General features: G+C 35.1%; 1 protein-coding gene across 3 annotated transcripts in view; it reads left to right on the top strand.

Moving 5' to 3' along the window:
• Positions 1 to 23678, top strand: part of EIF2A (eukaryotic translation initiation factor 2A) — a 39426-nt gene that overhangs the window by 8423 nt on the left and 7325 nt on the right. For 2 of the 3 annotated variants that reach the window (XR_011144430.1, XM_068965325.1), the window contains exons 2-11: positions 2139 to 2208; positions 5075 to 5149; positions 7675 to 7793; positions 9007 to 9106; positions 9358 to 9440; positions 11819 to 11892; positions 12035 to 12179; positions 12383 to 12499; positions 15310 to 15881; positions 21090 to 21203. Coding sequence is in view for 2 of the 3 variants with exons in the window: in XM_068965325.1 (XP_068821426.1) it covers positions 2139 to 2208; positions 5075 to 5149; positions 7675 to 7793; positions 9007 to 9106; positions 9358 to 9440; positions 11819 to 11892; positions 12035 to 12179; positions 12383 to 12499; positions 15310 to 15881; positions 21090 to 21203 (1469 nt within the window). In the remaining variant the exon portion in view is untranslated. Of the gene's footprint in view, positions 1 to 2138; positions 2209 to 5074; positions 5150 to 7674; positions 7794 to 9006; positions 9107 to 9357; positions 9441 to 11818; positions 11893 to 12034; positions 12180 to 12382; positions 12500 to 15309; positions 15882 to 21089; positions 21204 to 23678 lie in introns of those variants that run through there. The other variant, XM_068965341.1, reaches the window with a different exon arrangement.

Below are 23678 nucleotides of genomic sequence, written 5' to 3'. Positions count from 1 at the left end.
AGTTTCTGTATCTCTCCTGTGGGGCTCCTGCAGACCATCTTGAGCAGTCTCTTCACACCCTCTCACTGCCTTCTGGGTCTCTCTCTACACTGTGTCAGGTTGGCCTTTTCAAACTGCAAATCTGGTTTTAAAATCTGCCTAAAACTTTGAATTTTCCCGTGGTTCTTCGGCTCCAGTCCAATGCTGCCTAACTCAGGCCCCGGGATCTTGTTTGGTCTGAGCCCTGTTTTCTTCTCTAGGTCCATCTCCTTCCAGCGACACAGGCCTTCTTTGCATTCCTGCGATGCTGTCATCTCTCCTGCCATGGAGCTTCTGTATTTGTTACTGTTACACCTTGCTTGTTAACTGCTATTTTATCTTTCATATCAGCACACAAATTACTAGTCAAGGATGCTTTTCCCATCCTTCGATTTTTAGATTGAAACTCTGAATTATTCACTCCAGTAGCCTCTTCTGTCTTTCCTTTGTAGCACCAAATGCAGTTATAGATTTCCATCTATTTGACTAGTTATTTGATCAGCGAGGTCAGGGACAATAGTGATTTTCCTCCCTATTGTATCTGTAGTACTCAACATGAGAGGTAGTTTTTTTTTCCCCCCTGTAAACATTTGTTGAATGAATGGATCATTTTGTTTGGTTCAGCTTTATAAGCTTCTAATTCAGCCATTTAAAACAAAGTAGAATCTAGTCCTGTAGATGTTTTTGCTTATTTAATCTTGAACTTTGTTCCCACCTAATTTTTTAGGACATTAGTATCATTGGGGGTGTCGGTATCTCATCCTATTTATTCTCTTAGTTCAAGAAATTGTGACAACAGTGCCTTGTTGTTGTTGTTGTTTTTTAAAGAACTTTCCATGAATTTATACTATATTTTCATGTTATTATTTTACATAAAGCACACAGTGTTCTAAAGTTTTCATTTTGTTGATTAGGGCACAGACTTCGAGGTAGTAATGTAGCTAGGGTTCCACAGCCAGGTAGGAACTGAGGTCTGCCTTTGAGTTCATGTCCTCTCTGTTACAATACAACTACTTTTCACTGGTGACAGTTACAATTTTGAGCTTTTATTTATAAAACTTACTTGAAACAGTAAGCTGATACAAAGATTTAACTTAGACTCAGCTTCTAATTCTGTTTCCAACAGCCATACGTTTTGAAAATGAGATTACACAATAATGTGAAAACATAATACTAAGATCACTTTTTTCCCATTTGAATGAAAGGATATAAGTATGAATGTTATATTTCAAGGCACATGCATAGATTTCTTGTAAGATAGATAAAAGTGGGTTTATTGAAGTAATCTCCTTAGCGACTAAATGAGTATGCTCTGCAGGAAAAAAAAAAAAAGAGTATTGACTGTCTTAGTCAGTTTGCATGTGTGCCCACTAAATTGATTCATTCGTGTCCAACTCTGTGCAACACTATGGACTGCAGCCTGCCAGACTCCTCTGTCCATGGGATTCTCCAGGCAAGAATACTAGAATGGGTTGCCATGCCCTCCTCCAGGGGATCTTTCTGATCCAGAGATCGAACCTGCATGTCTTATGTCTCCTGCATTGTCAGGCAGGTTCTTTACCACTAGCGCCAACTGGGAAGCCCCTTAGTCAGTTTAGGCTGTTATAACAAAGTGCCGCATACTAGGTAACTTGTAAACAACAGAAGATAGAGTTCTAGAGGCTGGAAGTCTGAGACCAGGGTGCCAGCACGGTCAGGTGCTGGTAAGAACCCTCTTCTTGTTTGCTGTCTGCGAGTGTATTGTAGCCTCCTACATCCTCTGTGTTTTTCTTATAAGGGTACTAATCCTGTTCATGAGAAATCCACTTTTTTGATCTAGTAACCCTCTGAAAGGCTCCACCATCAAGTACCATCACATTGAAGTTAGGGTTTCAACATGAGCCTTTTGTGGAGACACATTCAACTCATTGCATTACCTATTTATTTCCTAGCAGTTACATGATCTTATGCAGAAGAGCAAGAAAAATGTACCCATTTAATGCTGATGTTCAATAGTTCTATGAAATATTTAGTGATTTTATTAGTATTTTGATTGGAAACTTTTCACTTTTTTAAACATTTGTGATGACTGAGTATTTATTAACGAAGTAATGGTGATTCTTTCCCTTTTTTCCCTTTAGTCCGAGGATCAGAAGGGCTGTACATGGTAAATGGACCACCACATTTTACAGAAAGCACAGTGTTCCCAAGGTATGGTTTTATTTTGTTGAGTAATTTACAGAGAACAAAAAAAGAAAGAACAGATAAGCTAGTTTCTTGGGACATACCATATAATGTTAACAGAAGATGGGAAGAATGCATATTGTGTATAACAAAAAAATGACCTTTAGATTTGAAAACAATAGCTTGAGTACTTTTAAAAGGTCTAGGCAACAGTGTAATTTAGTTCATGCTTGAGGCTTAGAGGAATGAGGAAAAACTTGTGACTGTGATAGCCAAACCACTGCCTATCATCTCCATTAAATTACAGCCTAAGGGGGTTTTGCTAAACTGTGATAGGAGTCAACCTGAAAGAGTTCATGCCAACCTTAAAGAAAACAATTTGAGAATTAAGGAGAATAATGACCAAAAGTTAAGGCATGTCAAGTATATAAATATTCCCTCCAAAATCTTTCTCCTTCCAAATATTATTGGTCAGTGTTAGACATTGATGGGATCCTGTTCATTACTTCGAAAACTGATAAAGAAAAAAAATCAAGCATTTATGTTACCTTTCCTGTACAAATTTTTTCAGAGAAACCAAACTGTTGATGAAGAAAACTCTATAGAGCAGTAATAAACCCAGAAGGAAAGTTGGGCTTAGATAATTACCATTTCTTTATCCTAAAGAAGTCATGTATCAGTGGTTCTCAAGCTTTTGCATGCCTCAGAATCATCTGAAGAGCTTGTTTAAAAAACCACACACACACACAGGATACTGTTGCCTCTTAGGTTTTCTGATTCAGTAGATCTGGGGCAGGACCCCATGAATAAGAATTTTTAAGTTCCCAGTTAATGCTGATGCTTCAAGTCTAGAGACCACACTTTGCGAACAACTGATCTAGGCAAATTATCATCAAAAGATGCTGAAACTGTTAGATGAACTGTTGATAGGGAACTTTATAATCAGACTGCCATTGTCTGACTCTTTTGATGATTTTTTTTATGAGATCCAGTTCTCTAGAACTTTGTTACAGAAAATATGGGCCCAAGGTCAACGGTATTAGCAACAGCTTGAGTCAGTGCAGAAATATAACATCTCAGGCCCTACTCAGTTTACTGAATCAAAATCTGTAGTTTAACCAGGTCCTCAGTGATTTGTATGCACATTAATGTTTGAGAAGTACCACTTTAGAAAATGAGTCTGTATTAAAGCTTTTGTGCTGCGCTTCATTGGGGTGTGCAGTCCCAAGGCAGCGGGATTGAGGGAGAAAGGGAAATGAGAAAAGGAAGTGAAAGGAAACGTAGAATAGGATACACTGAGCTGACCACCAGTTCACAAAATCCAGCCGGGTTGCTTGGTCATGCAAATCTTTCCAGTGAGGTTGTATAAAACCACTGTGCCTTAGAGCAACCTATTGTTAAGAGGATGGGTACAGAATTGATTGCAGCCAGAGTCTCTTTTGATCTCTTTGGGCTGAATCTGAGTGCCAGTGCTCCTCTTCCTGCTACTGCAGTAGGTGTGATGGAAGCCATGCTGAAATGTGGCCCTCATTCCTGAAGAGTCTGAGACCACCAGTGGTGTCAAGGAGATGAGGTGGCCACATCTCTTTCTTGAATGGCTGGCGCCTGGGAGCAGGAAGGATTTGCTGGATCTGAGGAGGCGCATAATGAGTCCAGTATAATCTCAGCATCACTAAGAGTAGAACAAGGAGACATTGCATGTCTCTTGGTGAGTTGCAATAGGAACAGTGTAGTATTTACCTTCTATGAAGATTTTTTAAAACCTGCTTCTAGTCAGGCTTTTAGATCTGGGCATTATTGTGTGATTGCAGAAACACAAATGTCATCATCAGATGAATTAATGCAAGGATAGTGCCCTGTTTAGAAGGGGTGTACTGGTGAGTTCTCAGTGTGTCGTCGTTTGACAATTCAGATATTTATTAGCTACAAAATTCTGATCTGGTGTTGTGACTACATGTATGGACATTACTGAACACACACACACACACACATTTCTTTATGGGTCTTCATTATCTCTGGGAGATGTGCTCACAGTGGCCATCTCCATTTGAGAGATACAGTGCTTAAAGTTTTGATCATTTGATAGAAGATTGCCAACAAGCCCAAGTTCCACAGGTTAGTTTTGTACAGAATCCTGCATCCATATTTATTTAATGTGAATATCCTCTTCTGGTTGTTAATACTTTCTGTCTCTGCACAGGAGAAATTGATAGAAGATCTTTGTCTTTCAAATCCAGGGGTACTTGTTGGCTACTTGAGGATATTGTATCCACCATTGTTTTGTTACGCTGGTAGTTTGGGAAATTCTTTGTTGAAATCCTTCAATCCAGCTGTCTCAGGATAAGGACTGACAGCTGGTAACTTCCACATTGTTGTTTGTTTTTAGTTGCTAAATCCTGTCCGACTCTTTTGTGACTCCATGGAATAGCCCCACCAGGCTCCTCTGTCCCTGGGATTTCCCAGGCAAGGATACTGGAGTGGGTTGCCATTTCCTTCTCCAGGGGATCTTCCTGACCCAGGGGTCAGACCCAGGTCTCCTGCATTGCAGACGGATTCTTTACCACTGAACCACCTGGGAACTCCTAGTTTCCACATACACTTACTTTTTTGGGTTTTCAGACAAACTAGTTATTTACCCCAAAGGGCTCTATTTCTTACTTAAGATTGATCTGTTGGTATAAAAATCGATTTCCAGCTTACTTTACAGTGGTAGTCAATGCTACATTTTAAGAGAGAAAGTATTTTGGACAAACTGAAGCATGGTAGAATTATTTTCTAAAATCTATATAAGTTCTTAGTCACTAAATTAGTAAGATTGTGGATTTTTGATTAGATTCTTAAAAGTATTAATGTTTATTAATGTAAGCTTTTTTTTTTTCTTGTCATTTTTCAGAGAATCTGGGAAAAATTGCAAAGCCTATACCTTTAGTAAGGATGGGACCTTGTTTGCCTGGGGCAATGGAGAAAAGTTAGTGTTTATTTATATAACTTTTTTTTGTATATGTCATGAATATAAAACATAATTGTTTTATTTGAATAACATGTATTTGGATGTCATTTATAAACTCCATCTTTATAATCTTGGTACAGTTAGGTATTATCTCCAGTATAACATCCACAGAACATCTCCAAAGTTGTTAGTTTCTATTTATGTGTCAAACTTGTTTGAGTTCTCTAGTTTCTTAGAATTAAAAAGGAACATATGAAAAGGGGCTATTAATTTAATGCCAACAGTTTGTTTTAAGTGGTGCTCTAAGTTACTGGTTGGGATTTTTTGAGTTCTGCATTAATATTTAGAGGGTAGTTCTCTTTGCTCCTTTATCTTAGATACTTTATATTTTTGCTGTTAAATTACTTAACAGCTGTATTTATTGCTTTTAATTTTGTTGTAGATAACAGCATGTCATTAAGTATAAGTTATTCAGAAGTATGTTTGGTATAGTCTATATTACATAAAATAATCTGATTATAAAATTGGTCTTATGGCAAAATAAGTATTCAGACTTCAGTGTCATAATTTCACTCAGAAATGAATCCTTTTCCATTTTTCATAGTCACTGTATTTTAATTAACAGAACCAGGAAAAATGCCCAAATATTTGTTGCTTGATTTAAAGTTATTTTAGTGTTGTTGTGTTTAGCCAGATACAATAGCTTAGATTTTTAAAGGGGAAAAAATGATTACATGAGTTTGAAAAATGGATTTTAAATGTTTCTTATACCATAGTAATAGATTCTCGGGTCTTTCGACTATCAGGTCAAGTTGGATTAAACACATGATTTTTAAAAGTGCTACAAAGATTGTGTTGAGTTAGTTGATTCCCTTTTACAACTATAAGTAGCTGGCAGGATTCACTTTCATAATTAAAAATGTTCATTAGTATTTTTTTGTAAGTTACTAAATACAATCAACAAACTACTCTCAAATTATTAAGAATGTGATTATATCGGGTCTTATTCACAAGGTTAACAGTCTTAGTCTCAAAAGAAAGGATGCACTTTCAACTTATTTCTTTAGGTATAACCTGTTGGGTTGTATTGTTTTTAAATCCATTTTTAGTTTGTACTATTTGGGTAATAAGTTGATAGAAATTTACTATCTGATAGGATATACTATATATCTTTTTATTGCCTATTATCTTTTTGATGTATCCTTTATTCCAATAACTTGGAGTTTATTGAATAAGTTTATTTTCACTTTGGCAATTATCATTAATTATTTTATATGTCATATCTCTGCTTTCTGTTGAATTCAACTCAATCCTTTTACTATGTCCCCACATGTTGTGTCCATTCATGTTTTTAATATATTTTTTCATACCTTGCTCTAGTATTTATTTCCTTAAGGTGCTGCAGCCACAACAATACATATTGTTCCTGGGGCAAGAGAAACAGATGTAGTGTATTGATTGTAGTCTTTGCTGAGTCCATGGTTAATTAAGTCAGAAGCTATAGCTGAGTTTTCCTTAAATATATGTGTATAAAATATACACCTTTCATTAAACTAAGAATAACTTCAAAGTTTATTAACAACAACAAAAAACTTCATGTAATTCTAAAATATGTAATTTACAGTAAATTGTAAAGAATCTACAGTTGTAAGCATGTGTGTCAGTGTGTTTAAGCAGTTTTTTCTTATCCTAACCCAGTATTCTCAAACTTGAGTTGAACAAAATAACTTTAAGGAATTTCTGCAGTGAGAAGGACTATCTTTTTTTTTTTTTTAAATCCTAAGGACTACACAAGAGCAAGTCAGGCCAAACAGGTTTCAAAGCTTTGCTCTGGCATTTATTAGTAGTATGATCTTGGGCAAATTATCAAATCATATCACTTTTTTTTTTCCTAACCTTCAGTTTTACCATTTGTAAAATGGAGATGTTAATATCTATTTTTATGAGATTGTTGTGAGGATTAAATGATAAAATGTGCATAAAGTGGTTAAAACAGAACATAGTATGTAAAAAATATTCCCCAAAAGTGGAAACTTCTTTTTTAATATACAGTTATTGTCATTTTTGTCTTTATCGTATCATGATAATTCTTACAGAATTCTTGGAGAATGCTTCTGAGATTTTAATAGACATCAAAACTCTCCTTGATTATTTCCCCAGCTGCTGCAGTTTCCATTTACTCAAATTAAAAAATATACCTTTTGTTTTCTCTTGAATTTGGTATTCCTTTGCTTGTCTGGGTTTGCACTGTGTTCACTCAAAGGCCTGTTATTTCCTTTTTGGCTAAAGGTGGTATCATCTATTGTGTCTTCCTGAAAATTCTATTTTAATTCCCAGCACCAGCCTTAAATAGGGGCCTTTTGGTAAACATACACTTTTTAATGTTATTTATTGGATATTTTCTAGAACTAACTGAAAATTGATCTTTATGAAAAATGAGCACTTTAGAGTGATCTGTATTTAAAAAGAAGTACGAATGTTTTGGATAGTGCTGACTATTGTGAAACAGTATTTCATTGCTGAAGTATTTCTTTTGAAACCAGAATAAATGTTATCAGTGTCACTAACAAGGGACTGCTGCACTCCTTTGACCTTCCAAAGGCAGTTTGCCTTGAGTTCTCGCCAAAAAACACTGTCCTGGCAACGTGGCAGCCTTACACTAGTAAGTATATTCCAATTGTAAAAATATTCTGATAGGACCAATGCCATTCAGTGGGGGAAAAAAGAGGAGGTTATAACCTTATAGGAAAGTAATTAATCTTTATAATACTAAGCAGTGTTTAAGAATGTTTTTAATAAACAATGAATCTCGCATTCCCCAAATATAGTATACTTTAAATGATTTCAAATTAGATTTGTCATGAGATAGAGGAAAAGAAAAAGCTCAAGGGAAAATTTATAAAGTAAATAATCACTGGATAAAGAAGATCTCAAAATTAAGAATAATAATGAACTTTAAAATAAAATGTTTTATATAAGCATAAATGAAAGAGGAAGTACAGTAGACACATCATCTAAGAAATGTGGATGGTATGACAGAGCAGGAAATGGTGTGCCATTTTCTGGCACAATTAAAGAGCTAATATACTTTATATAAGCATTTTATGTAACTGCTTTGTAGATGAGTAATAAAATATTGGGCACTGATATAGAGCTTACTTTAAAAAGCATTTTGTAATAATATGGATATTGTTGAATAAATATATGTTCAGTTCAGTTCAGTTGCTCAGTCGTGTCCGACTCTTTGCAACCCCATGAACCGCAGCACTCCAGGCCTCCCTGTCCATCACCAACTCCCGGAGTTCACTCAAACTCACGTCCATCGAGTCGGTGATGCCATCCAGCTATCTCATCCTCTGTTGTCCACTTCTCCTGCCCCCAATCCCTCCCAGCATCAATTAGTTGATTATTTGGTTATAAACCTTCTGAGTTTGTTCTTCCAAGAGGCATGGACTGTAATGAATCTTAGTTTTCCAAGTAAGTAAAAGAGAATTGGAGAATCAGTTGAGAACTATGAGTGGTTTTATGTAACTTTTTTTCATGAGTATGACTTATAGACACAGCTTTCATGATAAGACAGTTTAATCTGTTTAGTAGCAAACCACATCAGACTTAACAAACAAGAAATCTCCTAAGTATTTTTGAAAACTGTAGTAATTGACTCATTTCAGAAATACTGAACTTCTCAAACAGCTGTCATATCGTCATGGCTTTAGGAATGGGTGATTAAATCTATAATTTACGTTAGAGGGGAAAGTTGATTTAAAGCATCTCTTACCTGATTTTTATAATCTTTTTGAAATTTTTTCTAAGAATGAAATCTTTTTACTGGTGTTAGGACACAGTTACTGCAAAAAAATTTATTTTTATGGCAGCTTCTAAAGATGATACAGCTGGGATACCCAATCTGCAACTTTATGATGTGAAAACTGGAACATGTTTGAAGTCCTTCATTCAGAAAAAAATGCAAAATTGGTAAATAAGTGCTTTAAAATATTAGTTATTTTTAAATATTTTAAATATCTTTTTTGTATATTGTTTGTTTTTCTGGTATAATATAGAATATAACTTGTCAGATCAAAATCTAGATCTTTAAGGATTTTGTACATGGAAATGTAATAGAGTAAGATCTTGATCTTTCTTTGTTTATAAGTATTCTTCCTTAAATGGTAAATAATATCATAAACTTTAACATGCTATAGTTATATTCTTGCTCTTCATTGTAGGTGTCCTTCCTGGTCAGAAGATGAAACGCTTTGTGCCCGAAATGTTAACAATGAAGTTCACTTTTTTGAAAACAACAACTTTAGTATGGAAAGATTTATGAAATAATTTTATTATTTACTATAAATATGTACAGTTTTTATTGCCTTATATGGCATCATATGGTTCTCCTAAATACTGTTTTTATATTAACAGTTGCTGTTACAGGAATTCATTTGAGTAACTGAAGTCTAAATGCTAGTAAAATGTTACAACACAAAGATACTATTTTATAATAAATTTTTACCATCTAATTACTACTAAATTAATATATTTGAATAGCTCTTACTGAGTTTAGTTGCTGTTGAAATTCTGTGATATGAATTTTTAAACTATTGTGTAGAATCTCAAACACAAAAGTAGACACCTAGTCCCAGTAATCATCAGCCTGTTGGCAGTCATTCTTCATCCAGGCATCTATTCACCTACCATCTCTTTTACTCTGCTTAAGCAAATCATAAACATCATATAATTTTACCTGTAAATATTTCAGTAAGGTAGTCATAATACTGTTATCACAGATTATAAAATAATCTGGTCAGTTTCACATTTCTAATAATTGCAAATATAAGTTTTTTAAAACTCAAGATCTAGATAATGTCTTTCATATTACAGTTGAGATATATATATATGTTTCTTTAAATACAGATTTCCTCTCTATCCTTTTTTTCCCCTTGCAGTTTATTATTTTAGAAACAAGGTTCCTTGTATTATATATCTTCCCATAATTTAAGTTTTGCTCTTGTATCCTACTCTGTAATTTACCATATTCATCTATTTCCTATAAATAACTATTTGAATCTAGAGTTGGTCAGTTTCAAGTTCTTTTTGGGAGATATGAGGACAAGACTACATCATCATAAGGCAGTATTTTTTTTAATCAAGAAGCACCTAATGTCTCATTGTCTTTAATTTTGTATAGTTAATTGGCACTAATATTCAGTGCCTTGATCGATTATTTCATGAGTGGTTAGAAATTGCTGATATTAAAGTTTCCCTCCTTCTCATTTCATTTGTTAGTTTATACTACCACTATAAAGAGAATTCCCCTTTCTACTATTTGGTTATCTAGTGTTACTTTTTATATCGGAAAGGCAAGATAAATATTCTTTTCCTTTATCACTTTTAACAAAATGAATTCTTTCACTAGCAACTAGATCCCTTAGGCAAGTTAGCCTCCCCCCAACCTAATAAACATATACGATAAATCCATTTTAAAAATTATTCTTATTAATGCTTAAATTGTCCTGTCATTGGTCTTTAATGACTTCTTTGCTGTATGATGGGACAAGTCATTCTAGGGTTATCTTGTTTATTTCTTGCTATATACCTATAATCAGCCAATTCTCTAGTATACTCTGCTCTCTTTTAGTGGAAAATGGTATTTAGAGACTACAGTCTGGGTGTAGAGGATTCTCTTTGCTACTGTGTTGATCGATCATTGTTTCTACTCCTGTTTTTCTTCTTTCTTATCTTTCATCTGTATTGTTTTTTATTAACACTGAGAATCTGGTTCCCTGGGCTACCAGGGGTGATAGTTTGAGAATAGTACATCCATAGAACCAGATATTTTCAACTTAAAATGGGTTTATCAGGACATAACCGTGTTGTAAGTTGAGAAAGTAAAATGGGAATAAGAAACTGTTCACATGTACCAGAGATGGTGTGCAGGCTGATTTTGATAACATCCACATAGTCATTTAGCTTTTGACTAAATTTCCTGCTTTTGAGACTTAATCTGCTCCCACTGATTTGGGGTTAGCTTGCTTTTTTATCTTACTTGCCACTTCATGAGCATGCTGAAGGGAGGGGGCTGCCAGTTTAACAGCTGGATAGGCTACTTTTGGACAGCTGTTGGTCTCTGTATTTGAACAAAGGAAGAGTAATAGCTCTTGATCCCACTGACCATGAGAGCAGTAGTGTCGATAACATGGTTTCTTACTGCCTGGCACAGAGCAATCATTCAGCAAATACCCAGCCATTGTTACTGTTGTTGTGATTATCATTGTTATGGATCTGTGTATCATGTTAGTTATGAAATTTTCATATCCGCATTCTACAGTAGCAAGCTAGAGTCATCTTTCCCATCACATGGGCTCTAAGACAACATTAGTTCAGAGGTTCAAGGGAAGAGAACTGATACCTATTTAATACCTACTTTGTGCCTGGCACTGTGTGCTAGGAATTAAGTATGTGATTCTCTTACTTGGCGAAGGTCACACAGTTAGTAGTGACTGAGTAGGAATTCAAGCATAGGTCTATCTCGCTCTCACCCCATGCTTTTTTCTACTGGGTAGCTCTGCCTTGCCTACATGAGACTACATTTTGTGTATAGTTACATTAACCTTTTATGATGTATTCAGAATTTGACAGATATCTATTAGCTTTTGCTCATTAACCTAACACCATTTACTTTTTTTTTAGACACAATTGCAAATAAATTGCATTTGAAAAAAATTAATGATTTTGTGTTATCACCTGGACCCCAACCGTACAAGGTAATTGCTAATGTTTTTGTTTGTTCATGTGAAATGGTATGAGATTAAGCCTTTTCCTAGTTTTTGGTGACTTTAAAGACATGTCCATCTTAGTTTATATGCTTCAAAATATTAAGTATTTATTTATGTCTGTGTATCTTAGGTGGCTGTCTATGTTCCAGGAAGTAAGGGTGCACCTTCATTTGTTAGATTATATCAGTACCCCAACTTTGATGAACCTCATGCAGCTTTAGCCAATAAAAGTTTCTTTAAGGCTGATAAGGTCACAATGCTATGGAATAAAAAAGGTATGATAAATATCTTTTTATCTCCCATTTTGTTTGTCAAGTATTAATTTAGACTTATATTCCTGTGTGTATAGAAAAAGGAAAAGTTACCAGTGCTTATTTATTGAAAATTTACATATGGTCTGTTATACTTTTTAATGCTTTTCTTATCAACATTAGGTTAATTTATGTTTCAGACCTAATGAAAGTTTTTATCCTTTTAGCTACTGCTGTGTTGGTAATAGCTAGTACAGATGTTGACAAGACAGGAGCTTCCTACTATGGGGAACAGACGCTGCACTACATTGCAACAAATGGAGAAAGTGCTGTGGTGCAATTACGTGAGTGTTCCAGTAGTCTTCCTTTGGTAGAATCGATGATAGTCAAAAATACTGTGCCATAAAAATGTTATCATCTAAGTTTTTTTTTTTTCTTTTTAGTTGTGTCAGGTCTTAGCTGCAGCACACAGACTCTCTAATTGTGGCTCGCAGGCTCAGTAGTTGAGCACATGGGCTTAGTTGCTCCACAGCATGTGTAATCTTAGTTCCTTGACCAGGGATTGAACCCACTTTCCCTGCATTGCAAGGCAAATTCTTAACCACCAGACCACCAGGGAAATCCACATCTAAGTTGTTGATCAAGTGATAGAACTCACATATTTTAACAACCTTTAAGATAAAATTTATCTTCATTAAGGGATTTAACTCATCCCCAAACATACTCTATTTTGACAGAATCCAATTAGTTAATTTAGTTTTGCTGTAAGTTGAGTAGGGAACTTGCTGAGTGAGGTAATTCTACTGTATTAGCTCTTTGGGAGCTTATTTAACTCACTATGACAGCAAGTTGATCTAGTGGGTTTAGCATTGTCTTCAGAACTTAAGAGTGTTAACCACTTCATACTTTGTTTCAAGGAGTTAAAGTAACTTAATAGTTTTAAAATTCCTACAACTCAGTAATCTTTTTTATTTTGAATTAAACATGTAAGGGTAAGGTAAACTTTCTTTTAAAAACGTATGTATTCCCATTGAAGTCAGGAACCAAACAAGGATGACTCCCACCCATGCACTTTCTACTATTATTGAACATTCTGAAAGACCTAGTCAGTGTTCCTGATCAAAAGAATAAGTATACAGTTTTGAAAGGTGAAAAGCAAATCACTTCAGCTCATACAATTGTCACAGTATAAACAGCATCCTCTTATAAAACATAATGGAAGGAAAGATTCCATATATGGCAATAAAAAAAACAAGAAATATATAGGGCTGATGGGAAGAAAACTAAAACTAATGAAGGGCAAACTAACCTTTTGTAAGAATTTTACAAAGATGTCATTTCTCTCCAAACTGATCTAAATATTAAACTAGAATGCCAGTGGATTTTCTTTTTTTACAACTAGATAAGCTCATTTCAAAGTTGGTATCAAAATGTAAACATGCAACAATGGTTTGAAAACTTTGTATAAAAAGAATAAGGAAAGAGGGATTTTGATACTATTAAGATGTAAAACAATTGTAATGAAGACAGTTTGGTTCCTGTTATGGATAGGCAGATAAATCAGTGGAAAACAACAGGATTCAGAAATAGATCCATACTTCTGTAGCCATTGACTTAAGTCAGCATTTGAATCATGGTTAAAAATACTGCTCTTTTAATATATGGTTTGGGGACAGTTGGCTATTTGTAACAAAAAGGTTTTGCTACTACTTGTTTACCAAAATGAGTTCTGTCTGGGCCAAAAAAGTATGTCTAAAACTACAGAACTAGAAGAAAATGCGGGAGAATTTTCTGCTAATCTTAAAGTAGAATAAGACTTTCTAAACACGACAGAAGTCATATGGGGAAAGTGAGAAGTCTGAGTATATGAAATTATAGATTTCTACATTAGGGGAAGAAAAGAGTCCATAAACTAAGCAAAACAATAAATTAGGGAAAAATATTTTTAGAAAAGGGATGAGTATGAGAAAAGATGAATTTTGATAGTATATTAAGTATAACAAAGACCGATAATAGGAAAGAAAAATAGATAAAGGACAGTAAAAAATAGTCCACAGGACTATTACAGGACACTAAAAAAAGAAGATTATGTGTAAGTGTATTAAAAGGTGCTTAGCTTATAATAAAGGAAAACAAGACACAGTTTTCCACTTAGTAGGATGGCAAAGATAAAAATATGAAACAGTGAGTGAGAGTGAGAGAAAAGTCTTTGCTATCAAAAATTATTGGTAGTATAAATTGGTGCAACTTCTTTAAAGGGCATTTCAGTGTACATTATCAAGTAAATTTATATGTCCTTTGACCAGGCAGTTTCTCTCTTACAGGTGTTATTTGTGTACATTTACACAAATGAAAAGTAAATACAGGGTTTGTAATGGAACACAGTGCAACTGAATGAGGCAAAGCTCAATGTGCTTTTATGGAAAAATTTCCAATATAGAAGTATTAAGTGAAACAAGAAAGGTTTAAAACTTTTTTGTGTGTGTGTGCATTTAGGTATTTAAGGGAGAGATGCTTAATTTCAACAAAAATATTCTGAAATAATATGCAGGAAATATGATAGAGGATTGGTTGTCTTTGTGTCAGTGTTTAGTCTCTAAGTTGTGTCTGACTCTCTTGCGACCCCACGGGCTGTAGCATGCTAGGCTCCTGTGTCAATGGGATTTTCTAGGCAAGTATACTGGAGTGGGTTGCCATTTCCTTCTCCAGGGCCTTTTTCTGACCCAGGGATGGAACCCACATCTCCTGAATTGGCAGGCGAGTTCTTTACCACTGAACCACCAGAGAGGCTTATTTTTGAGGCATGTCTTTTTATATAGTTTGTGTTTTTATTGCTATATACATGTATTTCCTCTCTCAAGGAAAACTATCAATAGTTTAATAATAATAATAGCTGATGCTTCTATGAGTCCAAATTGCCAAAATGTTTAAAAGAAATTGAGATTTATTATGGGTTCTTAAATAAATTTATAGTTCTACATTAATTTCCACAGTATGTCATGTAAAAAATCTTTTTTTTATCACACTGTGAAAGTTTTGGATTTTTCTTATTTGACTTGTTTATGTGTATTGTATGATTATAACTTGTGCTAATAAATATTATATTCCTGTTTATAATTCTTTATCACTAACAGATTTTATCTTCTTTTTCCAGCAAAAAACGGCCCCATCTACGATGTGGTTTGGAATTCTAGTTCTACTGAGTTTTGTGCCGTGTATGGTTTCATGCCTGCCAAAGCGACAGTTTTCAACCTGAAGTGCGATCCTGTGTTTGACTTTGGAACTGGCCCTCGTAATGCGGCCTACTACAGCCCTCATGGACATATATTAGTACTAGCTGGATTTGGGAATCTGAGGGGACAAATGGAAGTGTGGGATGTTAAAAAGTACAAACTTATCTCTAAACCAGTGGCCTCTGATTCTACATATTTTGCTTGGTGCCCAGATGGTGAGCATATTTTAACAGCCACGTGTGCTCCACGGTTACGTGTTAATAATGGGTACAAGATTTGGCATTATACGGGCTCTGTCTTGCACAAGTATGATGTACCATCAAATGCAGAATTATGGCAGGTTTCTTGGCAGCCATTCTTAGATGGAATATTTCCAGAAAAAGCAATAACTTACCAAGTAGTTCCAAGTGATGTACCTAGTGAAGAACCTAAAGTTGCAACAGCTTATAGACCCCCAGCTTTAAGAAATAAACCAGTCACCAATTCCAAACTGGTAAGTAGAGTTTTACTACTTTGGTAGGAAAAGGTTTTTCAATGCAGAGTTCCCTAGATCTCTTCTTTTTTAAAATTTATTTATTAATTTTTATTGGAGTATAATTGCTTTACAATGTTGTGTGTGTTTTTGCTGTTCAGCAAAGTGAATCAGCTATATGTATATATATGTTCCCTCTTTTTTAGGCTTCCTTCCCATTTAGGTCACCACAGAGCACTGAGTAGAGTTCCCTGTGCTATACAGTAGGTTCTCATTTGTTATCTATTTAATACATAGTATCAGTAGTGTATATGTCAAACCCAATCTCCCAATTCATCCCTCCCCTTCTTCCCCCCCTGGTATCCATATATCCATTCTTTATGCCCTAGATCTTTTTCTCATGCATGTTTTTGTGTTACTTGGTGTCTGATTAGAAGATATAAACTCTAGGGTAGAAATTGTGGAGGACCTGCTGCTGAAGATGGTGAAAGGTTGTTAACTTGGCAAAGTAATTAATGTAAAATCTTGGGAGAGATGAGTGGGTGTGACTTAACTGGCTGTAGAGTGTGGGCTCAAATTCAAATGCCTTTCAAGCTAGGCTGGTAGTGTGAGACAGTGGTGAGTGGTAGGGAGGGGTGAAAGAGAGAGAACATTCCCTCTTTAAAGGCCATAGCAACTGCACAACAGTAGCCTTTTGTTTCCACAGGAGATTTTTAGGCCCAGTTTGCCAAAATGTTTGATTTTTCAAGACAAAACAAGTCTGGATGCTTGTATGAAATGCCTCAATTTTTTTAAGACACCACTGATCAAACAAAACACACTTGTCCTTGGACCATTAGATCCTTACCTCTGATGCAAAATTGTGGTTCGAGTATTGGTCAGATTCTAATCTACTATTAAACGTTTCAGAGCTCAGGAGAGAGCATTTATTAATGAAATGAGTTTCTGTGATGATGTTGAGGAATCAAGTTACTCTAAGAATGAACAACAAAATTACTGATATTAATAGAAAGGTACTTTACAGGTGGCTCAGTGGTAGAGAATCTGCCTGCCAATGCAGGAGACACAGGTTTGATCTCGGAGTCAGGAAGATCCCTTGGAGGAAGAAATGGCAACCTGCAGCAGTATTCTTGCCTCGGAAATCCCATGGACAGAGGAGCCTGGCAGGTTGCAGTCTGTAGGGTCAAAAAAAGTTGGACATGACTTAGTGACTGACCACAAGCCCAAGACCATACATTAGGTATACTGTCCTAATATACACCTAATGTATGGGCTTGTTCTCAGTCGCTAAGTCTGTCCAACTATATAGTCACGAAATGATTAGGCACTCAGGGAAGTAGATACTTTTTCAAAGGATAAATATTTCTGTGCTTCCCTTATGCCACTTATGTGCTGTGCTGTGCTTAGTATTTAAACATTTTTGTTGCATTGTTATTTAGTAAAAATATATAACAAATTAAGCCCTATTTACTGTTTTTGTCTTTAGATTTTTTAAAAAGGATATATTAGTCTTAAAATTTGTTCTCTCTCAATTGAAATTTTTCTTAACACAAGATTAAAAAAAAAGAAGTGACCTCAACCCATCCTGCTTTCTGAATCTGTGCAAGTTAGCACAAGAGAAAGAAATTCTGAATTATTAATAGTATATATTTTTGTTCTCTGACTCATAAAATTAATTTGTTTTGGTCAGTGGAGGGAGAAAAATCAAAATAGAAAGAATATACTTTGAAAATAGTGGGAAAAAAACTATGTAAGAGCTTCTTAAAACCAAACTTTTTTGACAGTTAAGATTTCCACTAAATTTTTGCTTTTGTATATAACCTGGGGATTATGTGACCCTGTCACATCATTTTAGTTGAAGGAGCTACATGCCTATGAATGAGAAATTTTTGTATGTATTAATTCCAGAAAAGAGCTAAATGGCAAATTAAATATTGTTAAGAAATTACTAGAAACAAAGATAGCCTGGTTGATAATTTCACAAAGAAAGAGGGTTACATAGAAGAAGGAGGAAAGAATGTGTTTGGATTCTTCCCCCTGAAGAAAAAAGGTTACTTTTTTTATAAGTAAAAAGTTTATATATTAATTAAAGAAGTATTTCTTGGCTTTCAGAAAAGCTTCACTTTTTTTTAATTTTTATTTTTACTTTATTTTGCTTTACAATACTGTATTGGTTTTGCCATACATTGACATGAATCAGCCATGGGTGTACATGAGTTCCCAATCCTGAACCCCCCTCCCACCTCCCACCCCATATCATGTCTGGATCATCCCCATGCACCAGCCCCAAGCATCCTGTATCCTGTATCGAACATAGACTGGCAATTCGTTTCTTACATGATAGTCTACATGTTTCAATGCCTTTCTCCCAAATCATTTCACCCTCTCCCTCTCCCACAGAGTCGAAAAGTCCGTTCTATACATCTGTGTCTCTTGCTGTCTTGCATAGAGGGTTATCATTACCATCTTTCTAAATTCCATATATATGTGTTAGTATACTGTATTGGTGTTTTTCTTTCTGGCTTACTTCACTCTGTATAGTAGGCTCCAGTTTCATCCACCTCATTAGAACTGATTCAAATGTATTCTTTTTAATGGCTGAGTAATACTCCATTGTGTATATGTACCACAGCTTTCTTATCCATTCATCTAAAGCTTCACTTTTAGACAATGTGTTCATCAGAACGATGTTAGAGTTAATGTTACTGAAGAAACAAGTTTTATTAGTAAGAATGAAATTGCTGAGTATGGATAGTTTAAAGGCAGCATTCAGATTATAGCAAAGTTGAGTAGACACATACTAAAGCCAGAAAAGCTTGTGATCCATAATAACTGTGTGGATTTTTTTAATCTAAAATGAAAGTCTGTCAATGGCTACATGATGCTTATAGAGTGGAAGAGACTTCATCCTTTCTTATTGCATCTTTCTTAATTGCTTTGTCTGTTTTTGAAGTTCTTATGAGTGGAAACTTTTCAACTAAAGCAAGATACTATATAGAAGAGCTCACAATTGAAAAGATTTTGATGTATAACACAAATGTTCAGTAATTTTGATGTATAACACAAATGTTCAGTAAATATTAGTATACCTTTAACTATCATCATGAGCAGTGGATATAAAAAAAGTAAAAGGCTTGCTGTGCAAATTTGTTTCTTGTACAAATATGGATTCTCATATATTCAGTTGCTTCAAGTAGGGTATGTTCACACATAGAACCTTGATGCTTTCTATAGTTAGTGCAGCTGCTAAGATAAAAATCACCTTATGATTTTTTGCTATTACTCTGTATCTTAAATGTTTGATCCCTGCCCATTTGATTATGGCACTTGTTAAGTACAATGCAGATGACACCACCCTTATGGCAGAAAGTGAAGAGGAACTAAAAAGCCTCTTGATGAAAGTGAAAGAGGAGAGTGAAAAAGTTGGCTTAAAGCTCAACATTCAGAAAACAAAGATCATGGCATCTGGTCCCATCACTTCATGGCAAATAGATGGGGAAACAGTGGAAACAGTGTCAGACTTTATCTTTTGGGGCTCCAAAATCACTGCAGATGGTGACTGCAGCCATGAAATTAAAAGATGCTTACTCCTTGGAAGGAAAGTTATGACCAACCTAGATAGCATATTCAAAAGCAGAGACATTACTTTGCCAACAAAGGTACGTTTAGTCAAGGCTGCGGATTTTCCTGTGGTCACGTATGGATGTGAGAGTTGGACTGTGAAGAAGGCTGAGCGCCGAAGAATTGATGCTTTTGAGCCGTGGTGTTGGAGAAGACTCTTGAGAGTCCCTTGAACTGCAAGGAGATCCAACCAGTCCATTCTGAAGGAGATCAGCCCTGGGTGTTCTTTGGAAGGACTGATGCTAAAGCTGAAACTCCAGTACTTTGGCCACCTGATGCGAAGAGTTGACTCATTGGAAAAGACTGATGCTGGGAAGGATTGGGGGCAGGAGAAGAAGGGGACGACAGAGGATGAGATGGCTGGATGTCATCACTGACTTGATGGACGTGAGTTTGAGTGAACTCTAGGAGATGGTGATGGACAGGGAGGCCTGGCGTGCAGCGATTCATGGTGTCACAAAGAGTCGGACACAACTGAGCGACTGAACTGAACTGGACTGAAGTACAATACAGCTCTGAGACCTAGTACTCAAAACACTTCATAGAGATCTGGTCTTTTTGATGTGCTGAATATGGATAGTTTAAGAGACAGTTAGCATTCAGATTATAGCAAAGTTGAGAGAAATCAATAAGTAGATGAATCTGATAAGTTGAGTACTATTATTTATACTACATGTTGCCTGAAATTACTCTGGTGTTACTGTTTCCCAGCTTCATTGGAACATAATTTACCTATAAAATTGTAAGATATTTAGAGGGTACATCATAGTGATTTGCTATACATTGAAAAGGTTTCCTCTCACCTGGGGATTAACACATCCATCACCTTATTTATTTATTTATTTTTGAGAACATTTGAATTCTGCTCGCAAGGAATTTGAGCTGTACAGTTATGCAATACAGTGTTATCAAGTATAGTCATCATGTTTTACATTAAATCCTTCTTGATCCTACGTGTAATTCACCCTCTTATTGAATGTAGTTAATAATTATAGAAATACGTGATGATGAAAATGATTGCTTGTTTTCATTGTATAGTCTGACAAGTTGCTTAGTTTTTTAAAGGCTTCTTCATTATGTTAGCTGGATTTATAATTATGTAATTTATTTACCCCTTCCTATTCGATTTGTTTTCTTACTGTCGGTTTTTTTTCCATTTATCTTCTAATCTCTGATTTTGCAAGTAAAGATCTATGAATTGACTATTTGTGCAAAGAAAATAATTGAGGCAACTGGATTTCTTTTGGCAGTAGTCAGATCCAAAAGGACCACAGAAGAAGCTACTGTTAGTATCTAATTTTATAAAAATCATGTGTCAGTTGTAGTACTAAGAAAAATGCCATTGTTTAAACAAAAATAAAGTGAATTTTGCTGGCTCTTATATAATAGAAAGATATCATATATAAACTAATAGGAAGATCCTTATTAAATCCATCCTGACCATCGAAGTAAACCTGCCACAGAGTTTTGAAATATTCTTTGTCAGTGAACTTAAGATAAATTTGATAAAATAAATTTGTCGTGTACTAGCAAAATTGTATAATTTGTTATATATGTTTTTAAAAACATGGACTCCATTTCAAAATCATTTATTTGTATTTTCCATAGCATGAAGAAGAACCACCTCAGAATATGAAACCACAACCAGGAAATGATAAGCCATTATCAAAAACAGCCCTTAAAAATCAAAGGAAGCATGAGGCTAAGAAAGCTGCAAAGCAGGTACTTGGGACACTTATCTTTTCAAACCCAAACAGACCAAACCAGTTAAATTAGCTCTATGCCTTAAAGTTCAAAGAATTGTAGTCCTAGAAACTTGATTGGTAGATTATAAAATGTAATTGGAGTTAGACATAAGTAGCCAAAATGTCTCTTTTGTGTTTACCTATGAATTTCTCAGTAGTCCTGTATGTGTAACGTGGGACTGAGGGAACTGGGACTGACCTTAAGACCTGAAACCCTAGTGGGATTATGTAGTGTGTTACTTTCAACAGACTGTTTGGAGGAGCCTGGGTGAAGTGGTATAGTTTGCTTTCTTAAACCATGTATTTAGGACAGACCAGAAATTACATGATTATAAAGCCATTTTGTCACTCAGTAGATTGCTACAGGAAATTGTTCAACTAGAAATCTAAATACCAGAAGTATCCAAACAGTAGAATTGTTCTAAAATAATTTTTTTATATACTTCGTAGTTGAAAAACAACAATTGACAAGTAAATAGTGATGGCTTGTGGCTTATGGTGGTAGTGAGACCAGCTGGGCTAGAAATATGTGGTTAGTAAAGTTGTGGTAATCACATTTTTGAGGTTCAGACAGTTTGGTCTTGCCTATTAATGCTTAGATTTTGACAGTTCTAGGTTACTTGGGTGTTTTGGTAGGCAGTTACTATTTTAAGGTACAGAATTTCTTTCATCTTCAGTCACTCAGTCGTGTCCAACTCTTTGTGACCTCAGGGACTGTAGCCTCCTAGGCTCTTCTGTCCTTGGGATTCTCCAGGCAAAAATACTGGAGTGGTTGCCATTTCCTTCTCCAGTAGAATTTCATTGTGTAACCATATTCTGCTAAAATCTGGGCTTAAAATATTGGTGTGTTCTTTTGTAGTTGATATAGTTTTATCTCCAGAAATAACATGTAAATAACCCAGGCTTTGGTGATTCCAAGTAAAATAATCTAGTCCACGTATTAGACTTGTGTGAAAGCAGGACTTAGCCTCTCATCAGAGTGGGTAGGGACCTCTGCTGGTCCCGAATGTTACAGACTAGTAGCTAAGATTCCTTTTTTGTTGTTGTTGGTTTTCCAGCTAATGATTATAGGTGTAATTGACAAATAAAAATCTTAAAATGTCCAACATGATGATATGATATAGGTATACATTGTAATAGGATTCCTGCAATCAAGTTAATTAACACATATATCACCTTACGTATTTACTTCTGAGGGATGGAACATTTAAATTCTGCTTTCTTACCAAATTTCAATCACTGTTCAGTATAATACAATATTATCAACTACAGTCACCATATTATACATGATATCCTCAAACCTTATTCATCCTATAACTGAAAGTTTGTACGCTTTTACCAGCCCCTTCCCATTTCTCCCATCCCCCATTCCCTCTAGCTTCTGACAGCCACCATTTCTACTCTCCATTTATGTGATTGTGACTTCTCTCTTTTTTAGATTCCACTTATAAGTGATGTCATGCAGTATTTATCTGTTTGTCTTTCTCTTTCTGGCTGTTTGCACTTAGTATAATGACCTACAGGTTCATAGATGTTGTTGCAAATGGTAGGATTTCCTTTTTATTTATTTACTTTTTTATGGCTGGATACTATTCTACTCTATATATGTTTAATGTTTATATATTACATTTTCTATATTCATTCTTTTGTTGACAGACACTTAGCTTGTTTCCATACCCTGGCTATTATAAATAATATTGTGACAAACCTGGGAGTACAGATACCTCTTTGGGATAATGATTTTGTTTCCTTTGGATGTATACCCAGAAGAGAGATTGCTGGATCATATGGTAGCTCTGTTTGATTTCTTGAGGAACTGCCATCCTGTTTTTTACAATAACTGTATAAGATTCCTTCTAATTGAGATTTAAGGGTCTTCAGAAATCTTTTCAACACAGAATCCTATTCTTATAAGTGATATTTCTTCCTCTTTATCAAAAGATATTTTTAATATGACCATTGCTGGTACTGAGCTAAGTAAATTCCCTTTGTAATAAAATATTAGTTGTTTATTTTGTGTGTTTTTCTGATACTTGAATACATAAAATTTTGGGAAGAGGGTTGTAGACTCAGTTTTCTAATTCAGAAAAACTAGTATTAAAATAGTGACTTTCTTAATGATATCCCTGTGGCTCTTTTGAAAAAACAATGAGTGCTTTTACTGTAAAACGTAATAATTACAGAAACACTCTCCCACACCCACTTCATACAGCCATATAATCACCGACACATGTTATTTACTAAAGATGATAACTACTAACCCATCATTATGGAGTTGCTCTCTGCATGTTTTCTCAGTGAGAGCAAAATGTTTTCTACTTTCAAGATAATTCTATCAGTATGCAAAGAATTATTATTTTTTTTGAGACAACTGGTTGAAGTTAGTAAAAGTTATGATTGTGCGGTAGAATGAAGGTAAACAGTCTATGATAGGACCTCACCTTAACCAGAC

Source organism: Capricornis sumatraensis, chromosome 1 (genome assembly GCF_032405125.1).
Source record: "Capricornis sumatraensis isolate serow.1 chromosome 1, serow.2, whole genome shotgun sequence".
Classification (NCBI taxonomy): Eukaryota; Metazoa; Chordata; class Mammalia; order Artiodactyla; family Bovidae; genus Capricornis; species Capricornis sumatraensis.
This window is presented reverse-complemented; position numbering and strand designations above follow the sequence as displayed.